The sequence below is a fragment of the Danio aesculapii genome, chromosome 24 (genome assembly GCF_903798145.1).
Source record: "Danio aesculapii chromosome 24, fDanAes4.1, whole genome shotgun sequence".
NCBI classification, from domain to species: Eukaryota; Metazoa; Chordata; class Actinopteri; order Cypriniformes; family Danionidae; genus Danio; species Danio aesculapii.
Window position 1 is genome coordinate 4297172 of NC_079458.1, and position 22432 is coordinate 4319603.

Here is a 22432-nt window from a genome sequence, read left to right on the forward strand (position 1 = left end):
GGTTTCTTCCCACCGCAACCTCGATTTCGCTTTTAAAATGGCAGCGGAGTGAAATCAGTCTATAGGGGAATTTAATAAACTAAATTGGCTGTAGGGTATAAGTGTGTGTGAATGAGTGTGTGTGGGTGTTTCCCAGTACAGGGTTGCAGCCGGAAGGGCATCCGCTGCGTAAAACATATGCTGGAACAGTTGGCGGTTCATTCCACTGTGTAAAGACTCAGAGCGAGTAAACTGAAATTCACCCTGACTGTAAGACTGTCAGTTTTTGGCAGATTTGTAAGTGAAATGGGGTAAAGTGCATCTCATTACCATGTTGAGTCCTCCTAACTCGCCCTCAAAGTAGGAAACTGGTTTTGACTGAGGAACTGCAGGACAGAAAAACAAACCGATTTAAAGATGCAAACTTACAGTGAATATAGAGTAATGTGCAAAACCACACAAATGCTACATCCTACATCCTACATCAGGGGTCACCAATCACGGTCCTGGAGGGCTGGTGTCCCTGCAGAGTTTAGCTCCAACTTGCCTCAACACACCTGCTTGATTGTTTCAAGAATACCTAGTAAGACCTTGATTAGCTTGTTCAGGTGTGTTTGATTAGGGTTCGAGCTAAAATCTGCAGGACACCGGCCCTGCAGGAACAAGTTTGGTGACCCCTGTCCTACATGATGCTACATCCACACAAAACTAGAGCTTTCACTATCCAACCTTGGTTTTCTATGAGATTTTTAGCCTTAATATTTTTTCTTCTGGAGAAAGTTTATTTGTTTTATTTCGGCTAGAATAAAATTATTTTAGAAATTAAAAAAAAAACATTTTAAGGTCAATATTATTAGCCCCTTTAAGCTAATTTTTTTATCGATACCCTACAGAACAAACCATCATTATACAATAACTTGCTTAATTACCCTAACCTGCCTAGTTAACCTAAATACCCTAGTTAAGCCTTTAAATGTCACTTTAATCTGTATAGAAGTGTCTTGAAAAATATCTAGTCAAATATTATTTCACGAGTTCACACTTACAGATGTTTAAGAATAAGGCGTATTTGGCGTGCTGTCCGGGTAGAGAGCTCTGAGCTCGGGGAAGACACCCCAACTCGTGTTATTCCCCTTATCAGGGAATACAGAGGATTTGGGATTCGAGCGAAGTATCTAGCCTGGCCTCAGAACGCTCCCACCGGGAATGTAATGCTTAATAGGTGAGGTGTCGGGGTGGTGGAGGGATGCTAAAGTCGTGAGATACTGCAGGTAAGTCAGCTTTGGTATAAACAGGGGTTTGGTCAAGAACTGATTGGATAATAGAATAATTGTCAATGACGTATTTAATGCTGAAACATCTGCGCGTGCTCCTCCCCAAATTTGTTTACGAAACATCACTTACTGTCATCATGGCAAAGATAAAATAAATCAGTTATTAGAAATGAGTTATTAAAACTATTATAATTTTAATCATTTGAGAAATATTGGCAGAATTCGTTCTTTCCTATCTTTTGATGATGCTGAGAAATTAATTCCTGCTTTTATTTTCTCTCGGCTTGATTATTGCGATGCTATTTACACTGGTTAACCTAAGGGTTCTATAAGGAAGTTGCAACTGATACAAAATGCTGCAGCCAGAGTTTTAATGAAATTGAAGAACGAGAACATATCACACCAGCATTAACAGAATTACACTGGTTACCAGTGCACCAAAGGATAGATTTTAAGATTCTTTTATTAGTTTATAAGGCACTACACAACATGACACCTTCCTACATTTCCAACTGTTTATCAAAATATAATCCAAACTATTTGCTACGCTCTTCTAGCGCTGGACTTTTAGAATTTCACTCTGTAAACCTGATGCGATCTGGCAGCACTTCTTTTAGTCACTATGCTCAAATTTTGTCTCCCAAATGAAGTGTAAGAATCCCCCAGCATTCATGTTTTTAAAAAGCGTGTTAAGACACATCTTTTTAAAATTGCGTATATGAATACAACAATTTGTAAAGTGTATGCATTTTATGTATATTGTGTAGGTGTATGTATGTATGCATGTATGGTGTGTGTGCATGCATATGTGAGGACTATTGTGTGTGTTATTGTGTGGATATATTTATTCATGCGTGTACATATATGCTTTTATCTGAGTATATATTTGTTGTTTATTATGTTTTGTTTGTCAATACATTTTTATGTGGTTTATTTTAATGCTTGTTTGTTTGTGAAGCACTTTGAGTTGCATGCATGTGGGAAAAGTGCTATATAAATCAAATTTATTATTATTATTATTATTATTATTATTAGAAATGTGTTGAAAAAAATCTTCTTTGCATTAAACAGAAATTGGGGAAAAAAATAACCCGGGCTAATAATTCTGACTTCAACTATATGTAAAACACAGTATCAGGTAACTGAAACTGACACTTTAAAAAAACCTGGACCAGGGTAAAGATTTTCTGAAACTCCGGGTACAGTGTGGTCATGTGGACGTTACAACCGGAGTTTTAGCCTCATGACATCAGTGTACAAGCTGTTTCCTCCTTTCTGATTGGCCAACATGTGAATGACGCAAATTCGGTACATTCACAGCAAACATTTAGCGTATTCCGCATTGTTTGATTGCGGGACGGTAATCTGCTTCTGTTCTCACGTTTACATTGACTTTGCCAATTTGCCTGCATGTCATTATCGCCCCCTGTTGGTTAGGTGTGCACTTAACATGACGCGTTTTTGCATTTTCACGTGGACGGGGATTTGTTTTTCAAACGAAAGCCTGAAAAGCTCTGTTAATAAAAATACCCATCTACGTGTGGACATGGCCTGAGTGTCTTGATGCATTAAACTCATGCCACAGGCCTCGTTCCACCCACACACATCACACCTCTACCGAATCAGCCAATCAGAGATCTTGTGCTCTTGTCACGACTAGGCATGGGTCCGTATAAGATTCTGATGGAATGATAACCTTGCATAAAAATATCACAGTACTGTGTTTACTGCTCTAAAATAAGTTATTTTTAAATGTCTGGGTAATAAACAACAACTTTTCCCCCCATTGAACACAATATATTTGATTTTAAGAAGCATTTGTAATGTTTTGGAGCAGTAAACATGACTGGCAAAATTATTAAAATAAACTATTGACTTCTGGCGTCTTCGTTAGTTTCAAGAGCACTGATTTCTTTACAACTTGATTAGGCGTCTTTGGAGATCTTTCTTCTCTTTGGATATAATCTAAGCCAGTGTTTCCCAACCCTGTTCCTGGAGGCACACCAACAGTGCATATTTTGGATGTCTCCATTATCTGACCCATTAACTTCAGGTTTTGCAGTCTCTTCTAATGTTTGATTCAGGTGTGTTTGATTAGAAAGAGGTTGAAAATGTGAACTGTTGGTGTGCCTTCAGGAACAGGGTTGGGAGACACTGATCTAAGCTACTGCACTGTTCAGCTCTACAGCATGCTGGTTGTTGGTGTTTAAGTGATTTCTCAAATGTTTCCTGAATCTTAGGCTGACCAGTAGCTCTTGATGTGAAGGCTCTTTTTCTGCAGGAGATACTGTTGCCATAAATAAATACAATTCTTTGACTGCAAAACAACAACAACTTGCATGAACCTTGAAACAGTATTAGAGAAAATTTGAGCTGGTTTTAGGACCATGACTTTTTCAAACCGCTGTAAACCGGTTATCATCCCATGCCTAGTCACAATGTGTAATTACATTTAGAGGTGCAAGTCAGGGTATGGCGAAGCTTATCCAAATGTGCAAAGTCTGTGGCAGACCTACTGCATGCACTGAACGAATTTTAAATTGTTTACTCACCTCCCGGTGTCTGAAGACCCAGTAAGGCCATGAAGCGGTTCTTATTGACCCTTAAACCGCACAGGATGTCCTCCATCATCCAGAGCTGCCTCTGAGCCTGAATCTGCTCCTGTGGGTGATCCAGCATTTTAGATGACTCTAAGTAGTCATTCAGTTTCATTATCAATTATATAAATTCACTTAAGGCGTGTGCCCGTTTTTAATTTGGTTCTACTGGTTTGTTTTAGTACTGAAAATGATACATTTAGTCCTGGTTTGATTAGCATTCAGATTGTATTTTTTAGAAACGTGCATACATATGTCAGCACTTCAGTATGTTCCCTCTGCCGCTGTGCTTGCTGTCGCCTAGGCGGTAGTAAATGCGCCTGCAGCTTTTGACCGCTGGGTGGCACTTTAAGAGATTTTCAGCTTTGCCTTTTCACAATACCAGATAGGATGGTACTGTACGTGTACATTGTGTGATGTGATGTGTTCAATTTTAAACTTTTATTGGGTTATTTATTATTAATTCAACCAGTTGAGTTAAAAAATGGTGCTTTGTTTGGTTGTTTTTAACCATTATTTGGTTATTTATTTAATAACTCAACCAGTTGGGTTAAAAACTTGGTGCTTTGTTGGGTTTTTTTTAACCTTTATTGGGTTATTTATTAATAATTCAACCAGTTGGGTTAAAAACTTGGGTCTTTGTTGGTTTTTTTTAACCTTTATTGGGTTATTTATTAATAATTCAACCAGTTGAGTTAAAAAAAATGGTGCTTTGTTGGGTTGTTTTAACCTTTATTTGGTTATTTATTGATAACTCAACCATTTGAGTTAAAAATTTGGTGCTTTGTTGGTTTTTTTTTTAACCTTTATTGGGTTATTTATTAATAATTCAACCAGTTGAGTTAAAAAATGGTGCTTTGTTTGGTTGTTTTTAACCATTATTTGGTTATTTATTTAATAACTCAACCAGTTGGGTTAAAAACTTGGTGCTTTGTTGGTTTTTTTTTACCTTTATTGGGTTATTTATTAATAATTCAACCATTTGAGTTAAAAATTTGGTGCTTTGTTGGGTTTTTTTAGCCTTTATTTGGTTATTTATTAATAACTCAACCATTTGAGTTAAAAATGTGGTGCTTTGTTGGGTTGTTTTTAATCTTTATTTGGTTATTTATTTAATAACTCAACCGGTTGGGTTAAAAAGTTGGTGCTTTGTTGGGTTGTTTTTAACCTTTATTTGGTTATTTATTAATAACTCAACCAGTTGGGTAAAAAATGTGAATTTCAACAGTCAACTGATTTAACTGACACAAAACAGCTGTATTAATATGCCTGCGCAATGCTGTTTTGCGTTATAAAGTTTATTCAAGCTCTAACACTAATATTGTTGTTATTTTTTTAAATCAAATGACCTCCCTGTGTTGTGTTTTTTTTTTTTTTATATCCGTTTCACCATCCAAGACCATCTTTTAAAACTGTCTGCACTGTGTTCTGTTTCTTCATTGTTTGCAATTCTTGATTTATTTTAACAGAAGTGTCTGCAACTAAAATGTAATGGAAATGAAGCATTTTCAATATCTTTGAAAACTATAAAATATATATTTACACAGCCATAATGTGAAAATGGAAAAAATAGCATTTTATTCAAAATAACCCAATGCATTGGGTTAAATTATATAACCCAATGCATTGGGTTAAAATAACCCATAGTTGGGAAGGTGCTATAATAACCTATAGTTGGGTTATATGTTGGGGTGTTTTTAACCCAATTATTTTAACAGAGTGGTGAGAAGCATAGCCCTAGGCTGCAAAACATAAGCAAATATAAGAATGAAGTACTTTAGCCTTTATAATGCCATATTAAATTGTGTTGGGGTCAAAAGAATGTTTCGATTTCTAAATCCTTTAGTTTTATTTAGAATATAAAAAAATCTCAAAATATGTAAACAAATAAACAAATCAAACGCAGATTGTAATGGCATTCGTTAAAACAACACAGGACAAGATGTGTTTAGTAAAAGCTAATCAAATGTCTCTCATTCTGCACGAATAAATGTTCATAACAGAATAACATAAAATGGCTTTGTAATTCACTCAACATGCTCAATGTAACCGCTTTCAAAGTCTGTCTAATTGTTTCACTGCAGGCTAATGTGCTATTCATGCAAGATTTGGGGGTGGGTATTTTCACTTTTCACTAATACAGCCTTCACCTCTTTCCGTGTTCAAACCAAACTAAGATTGGCGCGGTTTTTCACATGGCAGGTTTTTATGTCCTTCATACATGTTGAGAGATCGAGTTGATCAACTTGAAAAGGGAATATATTTTGATATAATCCACAAAGACGTGACTTGGTAAAACGTGAAGTAATGTAACATTTTAAACGTTGCATTAGTCTGAATGTAAATCCCCTCGTCAGGCAGAGAGGCAGTGACAGTGGACCAGAGCACATTTTCGCTGTACATGCTGTGATATTTTTATCACAGTTACAGAGTTAAAACAGTGCCACAAATGAGGAAGATCTGCTGCAAAAGTGTGTGTTTCGTCAGACTGCAGTGTTCAGGATTACAGCTGTGATGAAAAACACAATAGTTTGTTTGAGCATGGATTGTAATTCACATCTGTCTTAATCCCCTACTTATTCAGGCGAACTGAATTAAGAGAGCAATCACTCCAAAGTTGCACATTTAATTAAGTTGCAATTTGTAAGTAACCATTACTGCATCCAAAATGGTAAAAAGCCTTGGAGTAACGATTGATGACCAACTAAACTTCTCTGACCACATTTCTAGAACTGCTCAATCTTGCAGATTCGCACTCTATAACATCAGAAAGGTCCGACCCTTCCTATGTGAACATGCAGCTCAACTCATTGTTCAAGCTCTTGTTCTCTCCAAACTGGACTATTGCAACTCTCTACTAGCCGGGCTTCCAGCTAACTCTATCAAACCTCTTCAGCTGCTTCAGAACGCAGCAGCACGAGTGGTCTTTGATGAACCCAAAAGAGCACATGTCACTCCGCTACTCACCCGTTTGCACTGGCTGCCAGTTGCTGCTCGCATCAAATTCAAAGCTCTGATGTTTGCTTACAAAGCGACCTCTGGCTTTGCTCCTTCTTATCTGCTCTCACTTCTGCAGATTTATGTGCCCTCCAGAAACTTGCGTTCTGTGAATGAACGTCGTCTCGTGGTTCCATCCCTAAGAGGGAAGAAATCACTTTCCCGAACTCTCACATTCAATCTGCCCAGTTGGTGGAATGAACTCCCTAACTACATCAGAACAGCAGAGTCACTTGCTGTCTTCAAGAAACGACTAAAAACTCAACTATTTAGTCTCCACTTTCCTTCCTAATCTGCAACTGCCTCTCTGGCTATACCACTAACTGTACTCTCTCTCTCTCAAAAAAAAAAAAAATAAAATTTTACTAATGCTTTGCTTCTTAGACTTTACACACCTGAAACTTGTCTATAGCACTTGTTCACTGCTGCTCTTATAGTTTTGTAAATTGCTTCCTTGTCCTCATTTGTAAGTCGCTTTGGATAAAAGCGTCTGCTAAATGACTAAATGTAAAGTTGTTGCTTGCCATTTCTTTGTAATTTTGAAGTAATTTTGCTAGCCGTTTCTGAGTGGAAAATGTTCCAAACCCAATTATACAACCCAAATACGGATGTTTCTGTATGGTGATGATTATTTCTGATTCAAAAGAAAGGCAAGTCAACATTGCATAAATAATATATTTTTTTTTAATTGCCTTACCTGTGGTGAACCGAAGTGGAGGATGTGCTGGAGGTGAGAGTGGAAGACAGACAGCTCGCTCTCCATCCGCTCATAGTCAATCCACAACCTCTCCATCTCCTGATGATAACATTTGATTATTATTGTTATTATTATTGTTATTATTATTATTATTATTATTGTTATAATTAAACAATATGCATTACATGTACGCCACTATATCAGCAAGAAAACTGAATTATTCGATTATTATATTGGATTCTCGCAATATATTTAATTTGGCTGGTAAAAAATTAATTAATGTAATTTAAAAATTGTATGTGATATATCAATATCAATATGGCTATAAATTTATTATTATAATAATAGATGATTAATATTACCTAATTTTATTTATAGTTTTATAATTCATTAAAATACTGTAAATTAAAATTTAAAAATATTCATAATAATAACAACAACCAATTATGTACCTTATGCTTGTAATGGTTGTAGCTATATCGTGGTTTGGGTTTTAGCACACACATAAATAAAGTACTTTACCAGTGACAAATCACATATTCTGGCTCTGAGTGTAACCAGGTCTTCCTGAAGCAGTGCCTTCTGGGAAACGTCCTGATGCTCTACTGGAAGTCCATCTTCAATCCCCATCCATTTGATTTCTAGAGCATACTCCACGCTTTTCTGAAGAGGAGGAGAGGTGTGTTAGTGATGTGCGTGTGTGCGTGTGTGTGTGTGTTATGTCTGTGTGTGACTGACTTTATCTGCCTGTAACTGAGACAGCTGCATGGAGATGGACTGCAGCAGTTTATCACAGCCACACAGACGAGTCAGAACCACCTGAAGGACAGATGAAAATTGATCAAATTTGCATCGTTAAAAATATCTATCCACCTTCCCCATGTAACTTGAATTATGTGTTGCATTTCTGGTTTTGGGAAGTTCCATTCAAAAGAACTGAAACAAATCATTTTAAATAATCAAATCATAATTATCAGTCATTTTAAATCATTTTATATAATACGGTTATACTACAAATAATCTATATACACTGAGTTAGACACACAGTTACTATTGTTTTTTAAATATATTTCCTAAGTGCTGTTTTTTTCCTACATATTTTTATGTTGTTTACATATCATCATAGTTTTAATAACTCATTTCTAATAACTGATTTCTTTTATCTTTGCCATGATGACAGTAAAATATTTGACTAGATATTTTGCAAGACTGATAGTATTGAGCTCCAAGTAAGCGGCAACGTCCCGCTCTCCCTCGGGAGGCCAATACGGAAGTAACTGAAACTGCAATTCATCAAAATTCCGCTAGTCCTGGCTCCATAATAGAGCAAATTGCAATTGAGCCCACTGTTAGAATGGCCAACTTTACAGCAGAAAAAAAGGTGTTTACAGCCTGGTACAAAGAACGATTTTGGTTCATATAGCTATTATTACCCTCCATGACAACTGTGAGGGGGGTTAATTTTTTTATAACTCATCCATTTCCTTTATATTAGGTTATATTAAGTTTGCATAATTAAGGGCGTGGCCACTTGAGTGACAGCTAGGTCTCACTGGTCGCCGTCACTTCACCTCAGCTGAATCCGGCAGATTAGCCACTGATCTCGGCATATTCATCGTATTTTTGTGTTGTTTTATGTGGCTTTACACAGTCAGCTGCCTTTTGGACTTATTTTTTACAATTATCAGATGATATAGGATGCTTTGTGCATTTAATTGTGCTCATAAACCATTCACTTGGCCTCCGTTTCTCATGTGACTAAAGTTATATACTTGTATACCATCTCTATAAATGTATTTGTTTTATTTAAGGTCATTTATCATTAATATTTTTCTTTAGACCCGTAAAGCACTCCAGAATCTGACAGATTGATTAGCTGTAGGCTCTAGAACAGTCATCTGAAGCGTTATCATACAGTGTTATGCCTGGATTTCATAAATAGTCTTGCATTTACTAACACAGACTATATTTGAAGTGTTTGGAAGTATTTCGCGTTTTCCTCCTGTAGAAAAACATCATAAGAGCAATGTTTAGTGGCTCAATGTATTACTACAGTGTTTTAAAAGTCTAAACACTTTATTGATATAGTGTACAGCCGAGCACATGTGGTCAGAACACAAACGAGTCGCAGGTAATAGAGTATCAAGCGTTTCTCCCAAAGTAAAGTCTGTCTGCCAGGTCTAAGCAAAGTGGCAGCAGGTGTCTGTAGCTCCGCTCAATACAATACGGATACTACGTCCGTATATTTTACAGTCTTTGGCTTAAAGTGACATTTAAAGACTTAACTAGGGTAAGTGAACTAGATAAAGTTAGGTTTATTGAAAAAATAGTGATTTGTTATGTTGCCAATTGAAAGGGGGGCTATATTAATATTAATTATATTATTAATATAAATAAATATTTTTTGTAAATAGTTTTTTTAATTCCATCAAACCTAAAAGAAATACGACTTTCTCCATAAGAATAATAGAATAGGATATAAATACTGTAAAAAATGCCTTTGCTTCGTTAAACAGCACTTGGGAAAATTTCAATAAGAGTTCAAATTTTACAGGAGGGCGAATAATTTTGTCTTCGACTGTATTTTCAGCTTAGAAAGGTCAATTTTTTATTATATTGAGTAGTATTTTAGTATTTTATAGGTGAACTGTGAGGAGAGTAATAGCTAATGCAAAGATATAAAAAATATTTCACTGATTGATTGCAGTTTAGTTAAAGTCACTTTCATAATTCATGCAAGGTGTAGGGTGTAGAAAAAAGGTGGACAGATTTACAAACAAACATATAAAAGTTACAAAAAATGTGATTAAAACGTCAAAATACTAATAAAAATGACATTGTTCAGTGATAAAATAACTCTGGGATTAAAGCAAATCTTCTTAGGAAGGAAGTGCATTTATTTAAAAAGGACGTTCAGATGTTCAGATGTTTTCTTTAAGCACTTCTGATTGTTTAAGCATCAGTGATGTTTGATATTGCGTAACTGATCTATTGACAGTAGTCCTTGAGTCAACAGTACAGTGGAAATATTAACCGTTCAAACAGATTTATCTGATTACACACACACACACACACACACACACACACACACACTGCAGTGCACTCACATCTGTGTCATTTTCCAGATCTCTGATTGGTTGTATCGGTTGTCTCTCCATGAGAAAGTCTTTTCCTGCCTGGAGGAGGATAAATAAGTAAATAAATAAAATATATGAAATTTGATCTCATGCATCATTCTATAGACACCGTAATGTAAATGTTTAACATCTAACAACAAGAAACATGAATAAATTCTGTAATTTTTGTTTAGTAATTAATTGTAATAATTAATTCAGTTTAACAGCCTTAAGAGTGTGTATTATTATTCACTTGTAACTGAAATTTAGCATTTGTTGTAATGCAATTGTTTTGTCATTGTCTTTTTATTGGTATTATTTAGGTAGAGGCTCTAAATAAGCCTTCTTGTCTATTCATGCACATTATGGCTTATTTTTTTCAGTTTTATTCTAATATTTGTGTAACAAAACGTATTATAATAATAGCACATCAAAGAGAATAGAGGTAATGATGATGACATTTCTAGTACATTTTATAAACAATTCTAAATATCCAAATATTTTAAACACATTGAATTAAATCTGAATATATGAGGTTGAAAACGTGTAATATGTATATTTGTTTTGCAAAATAATCAGTCACAAAACCCTTTTAAATGCTAAAAGTAAATTCAGTTCAGTGATTTTTATTTAAATGACTTTTATATCTTGAATCATGGATGCGTGGATGGAAATATCTTAATCTTGTCTTGTAAAACAATTTGTGCAAATGGATTTACTGTAACATGTTAGAGACTGTAGTTCATCAGAGAACATGTGAGAATGAGATTAAATTGTTTAAAAAATATGCAGAAATGAATTTGTGTCCTGTTGAACATTGCTGTATCGCATGGAAAACTAATATTGAATAATGCATAGCCCAAAGTTATTATAGTATAGGCCGGATCTGTCTTACCTTGCACGTTGTCATGTGTTCAGTGGTGTGGTAGTTCGAGCAGAAGCACAGAGAGCTGGGATATTCAGGCTGAAAGGGATAAAATCCAGAAGAGTATTTTAAAAAGTGTATAGAGCTATGCAGCTGAAGACGTTATTCTGTGAAATTAATGCATTTTAAAATATTTCCCGGAGGAAGGGAATTTTTCCACAGTGTTTCCAATTATATTTTTCTGCTGGAGAAAATCTTACTACTTTAAGTTTGTCTGGAATAAGAATATTTTAAAGGTCAATTTTATTAACCCCTTAAGAATTTTTTTTTATTTACTGATCGTCTACAGAATAAACCTCTGTTGTCCAATGACTTGCCTAATTAGCGGTAAAGTCTAGATTGGATATGCGGCCGGCCGGAAGTGCGATATGCACAATAATATAGCAGCATATTTTTATGACACTGTATAGCAATAATTAATATTTTTACAGTACTGTGACGGTTGGGTTTAGGGTTGGGGTGGGAGTAGGCATTAAAAAATACAATTTATTGAGTAATTTAATACATAACATAACTAATACTCTGTACAATTATCGTTTTACCTTACTGTGACGGTTGGGTTCAGGGTTGGGGTGGGAGTAGGCATTAAAAAATACAATTTATTGAGTAATTTAATACATAACATAAATAATACTCTGTACAATTACTGTTTTACCTTACTGTGACGGTTGGGTTTAGGGTTGGGGTGGGAGTAGGCATTAAAAAATACAATTTATTGAGTAATTTACTACATAACATAAATAATACTCTGTACAATTACTGTTTTACCTTACTGTGACGGTTGGGTTTAGGGTTGGAGTGGGAGTTGGCATTAAAAATATAATTTATTGAGTAGTTTACTACATAACATAAATAATACTCTGTACAATTACTGTTTTACCTTACTGTGACGGTTGGGTTCAGGGTTGGAGTGGGAGTAGGCATTAAATATACAATTTATTGAGTAATTTAATACATAACATAAATAATACTCTGTACAATTACTGTTTTACCTTACTGTGACGGTTGGGTTTAGGGTTGGGGTGAGGGTAGACATTAATAAAATACAATAAATGGGAAATTTAATAAACAATAGAAATAATTCCTGTTAACTTCCGACCGCAAATGTCTTCGATCTAGCAACAACCCTAATTAACCTAATTAAAGCTAGGTTAACCCTTTAAATGACCCTTAATGTTGAACCCACACAAAAAATTATTCATTGGATTTACTCAGTTTTTTTTTAAGCAAGTGGTTGCAAACAATTTATATGGGCTAAATTTAAACTAATTAAGTTGCCAACTTACTAAATTACTAAACTGAATTTGTTTGTTTAATTTCAGTCCATATAAACCGGTTCAGTCTTCTATTATTTTGCAAAATGACTAAATTATAAATATGATGTACTGTGTCATCATGGCAAAGACAGAAGAATTTAGTTTAGATTTTATACAGTTGAAGACAATATTATTCGCCCTCCTCATGACATTAATTATTTAAATATTTCCCGGAGCAAGGGAATTTTTACAGTGTTTTTCACCTGAAAATCTTATTTCTTTAAGTTTGGCTGGAATAAAAATATATATTTTAAAGGTTAATATTATTATTAGATCCTTAGTTTTTTCCGATTGTCTACAGAACAATCTACTGTTGTCCAATGACTTGACTAATTATTCTAACCTGCCTTATTAACCTAGTTAAGCCTTTAAATGTCACTTTAAGCTGAATACTAGCGTATTGGAAAATATCTAGTCAAATATTAAGTGCTGTCATCATGGCAAAGATAAAAGAATTTATTTTCTTAACCTAGTTATCCTGGTTAAGCCTTTAAATTGCACTACACACTGAAATAAATGATTAATTGGATTTACTAATATTTATTTAGGGTAAGTGGTAGCAAGGGCTGAATTTAAACAAACTAATTAAATTGAACATTACTAAATTTAACTCATTTCTTTATTAGTTTATTAGTTTGTTGTAATTCAACCCATATAAATCGTTTGCAACCACTTCGCTTCAAAAAGTAGTAAATCCAATGATTTTTGGAGTGTAGCATCTTGCAAAATAACTGGTAAAATATTATGTGCTGTCATCAAAAACAAACACAAAAGAAATTCCTTATTAGAAATTAATTGTTGAAACTATTACGTTTAAAATGTGCGGTTTAAAAATTGTGTGTTCGTAAAAATAAAAATTTCACATGAGGAAGGGCAAATTTCTCTTTGCATACCCCTGATTATTAATAGCAACATGTGCAGTATGTGAATCTCTGATTCTAGTTAATGTGTCTTGTATATTATTAGGCCTAGGGCTGGGCGATATGGCAAAAATGCAATCTCGATAATTATTTTCCATGTTAAATGATAACCATATATATTCCGATATAAGTTAATGCTTCCAGATTTAAGTAGTGTTGAGTACCCCAACCATTACTGAAGCCACAAAAATTAGAGGGCAATTTCATTGCCTTGTACATGTGTAATGACAATAAAGTTAATCTCAATCTAATATTTAAATCTTCAGTATGTTCATTATGAGCAGATGTGTGTGTTTGGATTCTCACCTTGTCAGTCAGGTGTCCTCTTTCTGTGTAGATGCAGGGTGACACTGGAGCACTTGAACAGTTTTCCAAAGGCCAAATGATCCCAAGAGCTGGGGGATCGTACTCATCTCTGGGAAATGGAGGCTGCTTGAAGGTCACTTTTGGATGCAGGAACGACAAGGATTCTTCATTCGAAGTTCCCAAAGTTGCAGAATGTTCAGTAAATTCAGGAGCCCTAACAGAGAGAGAGACGATTTTAACCAGTTGATATGAGCATCGATATCGCAATGTGAGTGTTTAATCTAGATTACAATTTATCATTTGCATGGGATTTTGAGACCTGTGACTGTTGAGGATTTTTAAAAGCATTCGGGCATGGTAAACCGTACTGTTTATAACAGGGGTCACCAAACTTGTTCCTCGAGGGCCGGTGTCCTGCAGATTTTAGCTCCAACCCTAATCAAACACACCTGAACAAGCTGATCAAATTTTTACTAGGTATACTTGAAACACCCAAGCAGGTGTGTTGAGGCAAGTTGGAGCTAAACCCTGGAGGGACACCGGCCCTCCAGGACCGAGATTGGTGACCCCTGGTTTATAACTTTAGTAACTCTTAATTCTATTGAATCATTTATAAAATGAAGATTATACAGTAATATTTTACATTTGAGTATTCAACTACTACAGCATATACCTATGTATATACCTGAATACTGTTATGCTCCGTCCCAATTCGCATACTTATAATACACCGTAAAAGTATGTGCAGGATGAAGGAAAATAGCATAATAAAAGTGCCAATACAGCACTAAAATGTTTTCAAAGTAAAAGTACACCTTTTTAATGTATTTAAAGTACAATTCTCGACCAAAACTACTTAATCACAGTCATTTGAGTTTTTGTAATTTACTTCACAGCGCTTACAGTGTGTCAGTTTACTGAAGCAGGACACTTTAAAGGTAACCCATTATGCCCCTTTTTACAAGATGTGAGTCTCTGATGTCTCTAGAGTGTGTGTGTGATATTTCGGCTCAAAATACCACACTAACACCTAATTGTGTCGTTTTAGTGACTGTCGCTTTAAATTCAAATGAGATTGTGCTCTTTTCAATAGAGGGCGGAGCTACAAATGTCTGTGTGTCAGCATAGTGGCAGATTCAAAAACAAGACTAATGTCCTATGCTAATGAGGGAGAGATGGTTACTAGTGGGCGGGGCTTTCCTCCTCTGATGACACGTACAAAGGCAGAATGTCAATCAAAGTGTTTCTGCAGACTGTTTTATTAAGTCTGATTATAGTAAAATTGATCTATTTTAACCACTAGAAGCTGGTTATATTCACACACTGCTGCCACACAGCTGTGTTTAAACCCCTTATAAAGGTGATTTCTGCATAATTGGTGTCTTTTAAAGATTTACATCGGCCTGCTCCCATGTCTTCCTCTCAGTTCTGCAGTCTTCATCTTAATCCCCGTCATCTCTTGATCCACCAGATTGGGTTCTGTCAGCACTCTGGTCAGTTTACTCTGGGTGCTTCTTTCTGAAAAGGTGTGCTGGAGCTCCATCATTTCAGCATTATCTCCCATCACAGTGAAGTCTTGAAAACTGGCACAGCGTCTATAACAACCAGGAAAATACATTCATTGCAGATTCCCTAATAGTGTATTGAAGACAGATAGAGGTTTGAGGTCTACCTGTTGATGATGTCATCAGCCTCCATGCTTGCTGATTGGCTGAGAGCTCTGACCCAGCCCAGCATGTCCTCCTGGGTTTCGGCACTCATGATGTACGGCCGCATCCCCTGATGAACAACCTAAATGCAGACGTGTATAATGACAACATACAAGTACACCCCTCACAAACATCTCATTTAGATGCATATTTTCTAAAGAAAGCTTTACAATGTTATTATTTTTGTGCATATACATTAGATTAGTCTGTAACAAAGCCAAATCTGGAGCTAATCTAACAAAATAACTTATGATAATGGTCCTAAATCACTCGTTAATAAATATAACTGATTATTGAATCTGTTTTGTGCAAATGCACCAACATATATGACCTATATTCACTGAGAAATAGATAGATTAGCACTGTATAAAGCACAGTACTGTGTAGATGTCTATGGCCACTAGTATTTTCACCACAAATAATAATAATAATAATAATAAGTCAGCTGTTTGTTTACACTACGCCTGTCATGATATATCTATTTTGTTGTGTGATAAATTATTAAAATTATTTAAATCTATTTTATGCGCAATATGACAGAAATCTCGCATCACCATATGTCATTTCATTAATAGTGTTGTCTCGATACTGGAATTTGGTACTAATCGATACTGAAATTTTTAAATCGCCCATTTCCCGCTAACATTTGAGCATGTTTTTAAACAGCGCTGATTTGCCATTGTGTTTACGTGTTTAACAGAAATGACTGATTGGCCGTGAAGGTCATCAGTTCACCGAACTCACCGAGTTTAACCACAGATACAGGGACACTGGAGCATTTTAAAGCTGCGATTCATCAGCGGATCGCTCGTATGTCAGGTTATAGACAAACCAGCTGATCAGCATGACTTTAAAACGCTCCAGTGTCTCTGTATCTGTAGTTACACTTAGTAAACAGTGGTGAGATTGGTGAACTGATGACCTTCACAGCCAATCACAGTCATTTCTGTTGAGCACGTGAACACAATAGCAAATCAGCGCTGTTTAAGATCGCACTCAACAGCACTCCAACATTAGCGTGAAATGGACATTTTTTTAAATTTCAGTACCGATTGGTATCGAATTCTAGTATCGTGAAAACACTATTTCATAAGAATGATATATATCGATATACAGTATATAACGACATACCATTTTTGTAAATGTAATCAATTATTAGTTATATTCATATTAATATTTTGTGATTCACAAGTGTTTTCTGTTTATTTACGGTTGTGAATTGCATTATGGGATGTTGATCTCTGCTCTGTCCACTTTTAATGTTGAAAATTCAACTCTACAGTTTAACAAAGAAACTTATTGACATTTTAGTAGTCTGAAATAATATATTGTATGAGAAATATAATAGAGAGAGAAATAAGTCTGTAAAATAATAGAAAATGTGCTGGCAGTTTACTGCAGGTTTTTTGTAGCGTAATATATTGACCTTATTCTTCAGTGCGGAAGTGCGCTTGTTTTTGTTTTAGAACTTTCGATTCAGCATCCTATGGGAGAAATGACTAGGAATAATAAACGGCAGAAAACGGTCAAACTACTTACTCCACAAACAAGTGTTTTCATGACAATACAGCCAAAGTAGAATATTATAATAAGAAAATATCAGTTTGCAACACCAAGCAGCAAAACGAAAATTTTTAACGTTTATAAATGAATGGAAGTGAATGAGACCGGAAGTCTCCAGCAAAAATGATTCAAATGGCTGCGCCCACTCGTACATGGAGAATAAGGTGAATAACAACAACCCAGAAAGTAAATCACTGCAAACCATTACAAATGTTCAAAAAGTCATTTTTAATGAACTTTTCAAGGTTGAAAGTTGTTGGAAGAAACATCAAGCTCCCAAAATACAATTCAAAAGCATAAATAGATAGGGGGAAAATAAAAATATAAAAGACAAAATATAAAAAACTAATATTTTTTGGGATATTTATAACCTTTTTTAATATTTCATTTGATTTAAAAATGTAGAAATCTACAATAAATATCAATAAATAAAAAAACACTGCAAAAAACAATGATTAGATACAAAATAAAAAAAAATGCTAGATAAAATGCTAAATGTAAATATTGTACTTTTAGAATCAGAATCAGAAAGAGCTTTATTGCCAGGTATGTTCTCACATACGAGGAATTTGTTTTTGTGACAGAGCTTCTACAGTGCAACAGGATTACAGAGACAGGACAAAAAACAGATAATAAATATATTTAAAAATAAATAAATAAATAAATAATAAAAAATAGAAGTAGTGAGTGCAAATATACAAATTGACAAGTGTATGTGCGTGTTTATTACTATATACGTTATATGTGCAGCTGTTATGTGCAAATTGGCATGTAAAGTGTGTTGTTAAATAAGTGTATATGTGTATAAAAGTGTATAGCAAGTAGTGATGTTGGTTCCACAATTATTATCATCATTTCAACATTGCAACTTTATTGATATTCATTGTAGCAGCTTTCCAATTGCCGCTGTCGTTGGTAGAATGATCAACTTTTGTATGCGTAAAAGTTAAGAGTCCGTAGAGCAAATAAAACGTCTTTCTTTGCTTTCCAAAACAACAGGATTCTGTCATTTGTATTGCACGCTGCTCTTTAGTACGTACTGTGTGCTTCCCATGTGTGCTTCCTACCAATGCACTTCCTCAATGCAGTGATGCCACAGTTATATAGTAATGTACTGCAACCTAGTGGCCAAATGCCCTTATTCAATGTATGGCTCCAACATTCATATTTCTGTTTGCGTCCCCAAAATTTGGTGTAATATTGCACTCATATAAATTCTGGAAAAGTATTACTGTAAACAATGTATTTTGTGAAACGTGTGAAATGTGTATTTTGTCCATACTCATATTGCACAGCCCTACTCTAAGATGTGTGACTAATGAATAATACTGTAGATATTTACAGTTGATGTCAGAATTAGTAGCCCTCCTGTATATTTTTTGCACAATATTTCTCTTTAACGGATAGTTTTTTTTTTACTCTTTGCCATGATGACAGCACATAATATTTGACTACATATTTTTCAAGACTAGTAATCAGCTTAAAGTGACATTTAAAGGCTTAACTAAGTCAATTAGGCAGGTTAGGGTAATTAGGCAAGTCATTGTATAACAGTGGTTTGTTCTGGAGACAATCAAAACAAATATTGCTTAGGGGGGCTAATATTATTGACCATAAAATGGTTTAAAAACAAATCAAAAACTGCTTTTATTCTAGCCAAAATAAAACAATTAAGACTTTCTCCAGAAGAAAAAATATTATAGGAAATGCTGTAAAAATCTCTTTGCTCTGGTAAACATCATTTGGCAAATATTTAAAAAAGAAAATTAAATTCACAGGAGGGCAAATGATTCTGTCTTCAACTGTATATTTATGGCAGACATCAACTCTTACCTTGAATGCATATTTGCGGTTCCTGACCTCTCGAGGTGAGCAGTACAGGATCCTGTAGCTGGGGAGAGGAATACTGCCCAAAACTGACTCCTCACGGCTGTCTGAGAAACAGGCGGACGTTTTTAGATAAAAGTTAATCATTTATAGTGTATGTACAGTCTTGTAGATGACAATTATAACACTGTTTCTTATAAATGTTTTACCTTTATAATAATAGAGGCAGTAGTTAGACAGAACAAACCAACGCCTCTTCCATAACTTCAGTCCAGTGCTGTCCTATAGGGAAACAGATATGATCGTATAACTATTTCAAGAATAATTATTTATATTATACATGTTACATATATTTATACGACAATCATCTTTTGCATGTTTAAATTCAAGAACCTTTTAGTGCTGTTAAATGATTAATCACATTCAAAATAAAAGTTTGTGTTTAAATAATGTCTGTACTCACTGTTTATATAATATTTAAATAAAAACATTTATAAAATGTATAAAATACAAAACCTAAATATATACAGTTGAAGTCAAGATGTTTAACAGAGCAAGGAAATTCTCACAGTATGTCTGATAATATTTTTTTCTTCTGGAGAAAGTTTTATTTGTTTTATTTCGGCTAGAATAAATGCAGTTTTTAATTTTTTAAAAAACATTTTAAGGTTAATATTATTAGCCCCTTTAAGCTAATATTTTTTCGATAGTCTACAGAACAAACCATCATTATAAACCATTATAACCTGCCTAGTTATCCTAATTAACCTAGTTAAGCCTTTAAATGTCACTTTAAGCTGTATAGAAGTGTCTTGAAAAATATCTAGTCAAATATTATTTACTGTCATCATGGCAAAGATAAAATAAATCAGTTATTAGAGATGAGTTATTAAAACTATTATGTTTAGACATATGTTGAAAAAAATCTCTCCGTTAAACAGAAATTGGGGGAGAAATAAACAGGGGGTCTAATAATTCTGACTTCAACTGTGTGTGTGTGCGTGTGTGTGTATGTGTGTGTGTATGTGTATATATATGTGTATATATATATATATATATATATATATATATATATATATATATATATATATATATATATATATATATATATATATATATATATATATATATATATATATTAATAATTTGTATCAAATATAAATTTTAATTTAGAAAGATTCATATTTTCTCAACTATATACATGTATTTGTGTGTATATATATATATTAGGTTATATATTTAGGTTGTCCGAATAAGATTTAAATACATTTTATTTTATTTTTTATGCTATTAAAAAGGAATATTTGCTTAATCTTCATACTGCTATGGTATATTTATTAAAATTTTGAAATAGCTTAGAATTTACGAAATGTGAAGTAAACTGAAATGAAAATTGCATTTCATTCATTTTTGTTGTGCTCTTTTGTAATTTTATTATATTTATTTCAATATAGTTTTTAAGTATTTTAGCACTTGGTTGCTAAGGCAATAGTTATTTTACAGTTCTATTGACAGTTATATATAACTTTAGTTATAAGTTGAGTTCATTCATTCATTTTCTGCCGCTTTTCCAGGGCCAGGTCACGGTGGCAGCAGTCTTAGGAGAGAACTCCAGACTTCCCTCTCCCCAGACACTTCCTCCAGCTCCTCCGGGGGGATCCCAAGGCGATCCCAGGCTAGCCGAGAGACATAGTTCCTCCAGCGTGTCCATGCCTGGAACACCTCCCTAGGTAGGTGTCCAGGAGGCATCCGAAACAGATGCCCGAGCCACCTCAGCTGGCTTTTCTTCAATGTGGAGGAGCAGCGGCTCTACACCGAGCGCCTCCCGGGTGTCAGAGCTCCTCACACTATCTATAAGAGAGCGCCCAGCCACCCTGTGAAGGAAACGCCGCTTGTATCCGAGATCTTGTCTTTTCGGTCATGACCCAAAGCTCATGACCACAGGTGAGAGTAGGATTGTAAATTGACCAGTAAATCGAAAGCTTTGCCTTTGGCTCAGCTCTTTATTTACCACAACGGGCCGATACATCGAGCGCATTACTGCTGCCTCTGCACCAATCCGCCTGTCAATCTCACGCTCCATCCTTCCCTCACTCGTGAACAAAACCCCAAGATAGTTGAACTCCTCCACCTGGCGTGAGGCCTTCCCCCAATCTGGAGATGGCAAACCACCTTTTTTTCTGGTGGAGCACCATGGCCTCGGACTTGGAGGTGATAATTCTCAGCCGCGTCACAGTCTGCAGCAATCTGCCCCAGTGCATGATAAAAGTCCATGTTGAGTAATTTTTGTTTTTACATAATTTTAAAATGATTTTGGATTAATTTTAGCTTTTAGAGTTTATGTAATCTAATATTTATACTATATTTAAAGTGAAATTCTCAGACGTTATGACAAATACAGACACACAGAAAGCCAGTATTGTTCTGTAAAATCACCCTCTTGTACAGCCATCCTCTGATCACCACAGGGCAGTTCGGGTCTCTCTTCGCCGCTTGGCATCGTTTTCCAAACGTCTGCACTTTATCCTGACCCTGCACATATTGTACACTTATCCTGAGCCATACTATACAGTATGACCACGTAAAGTGTCATTGTATTGGAAAACAAGTACACCAGTGTGTCCATAAATGTGTGTATAATTCACCTTGTCTCTGATTGGCAGAAAGGAGACCGTGGCGCTGCTGGAGGCCTGACTGACCCGGTCCTGATCCTCCATCCTGCACACACAACAAACATCATTCTGCTCAGGTAAAAGGTCAAATCAGATTAAAATGTTACACTTCAAAATGTTGGACCATTACAGTGAATTTTCTTTTTCAAATATTTCCCAAATGATGATTAACAGAGCAAGACATTTTTTCACGGTATTTCCTATAATATTTTTTCTTCTGGAGAAAGTCTTATTTGTTTTATTTTGGCTAGAATAAAAGCAGTTTTTATTTATTTTTAAATCATTTTAAGGTTAATATTATTAGGCCCCTAGTTTTCAATTAACTTCAACTGTATATAGTGGGATATTAGTGCTGTCATACTTGGCTCAATATTAAGTTCAGAAAGGCTTGTTATGGGACAGATGCTAGTGCTCAGATTAGACTTGCTCTATGTGTTTTCTTCAATATGAACAGACTTCATTGTATAGCTGTTAAATGATTAAAAATAAACGTTTACATAATAAAACAAATAATTTTTGAAGTATCACCATTGG

The 22432-nt window shown here is 34.9% G+C and overlaps 1 protein-coding gene across 5 annotated transcripts in view; it reads right to left on the reverse strand.

The window, feature by feature from the left end:
- si:ch211-234p6.5 (pleckstrin homology domain-containing family A member 4) overlaps positions 1-22432 on the reverse strand; it is a 46255-nt gene that overhangs the window by 12441 nt on the left and 11382 nt on the right. For 4 of the 5 annotated variants that reach the window (XM_056450815.1, XM_056450817.1, XM_056450818.1 and 1 more), the window contains exons 2-15: positions 21872-21944; positions 21663-21758; positions 19436-19508; positions 19233-19333; positions 15800-15918; positions 15525-15722; positions 14128-14341; positions 11556-11633; positions 10652-10720; positions 8283-8363; positions 8067-8207; positions 7545-7643; positions 3806-3914; positions 310-365 (exon numbers count right to left, since the gene is read on the reverse strand). In XM_056450815.1, the coding sequence (XP_056306790.1) occupies positions 310-365; positions 3806-3914; positions 7545-7643; positions 8067-8207; positions 8283-8363; positions 10652-10720; positions 11556-11633; positions 14128-14341; positions 15525-15722; positions 15800-15918; positions 19233-19333; positions 19436-19508; positions 21663-21758; positions 21872-21944 (1507 nt within the window). The remainder of the gene's footprint in view (positions 1-309; positions 366-3805; positions 3915-7544; positions 7644-8066; positions 8208-8282; positions 8364-10651; positions 10721-11555; positions 11634-14127; positions 14342-15524; positions 15723-15799; positions 15919-19232; positions 19334-19435; positions 19509-21662; positions 21759-21871; positions 21945-22432) is intronic. The other variant, XM_056450816.1, reaches the window with a different exon arrangement.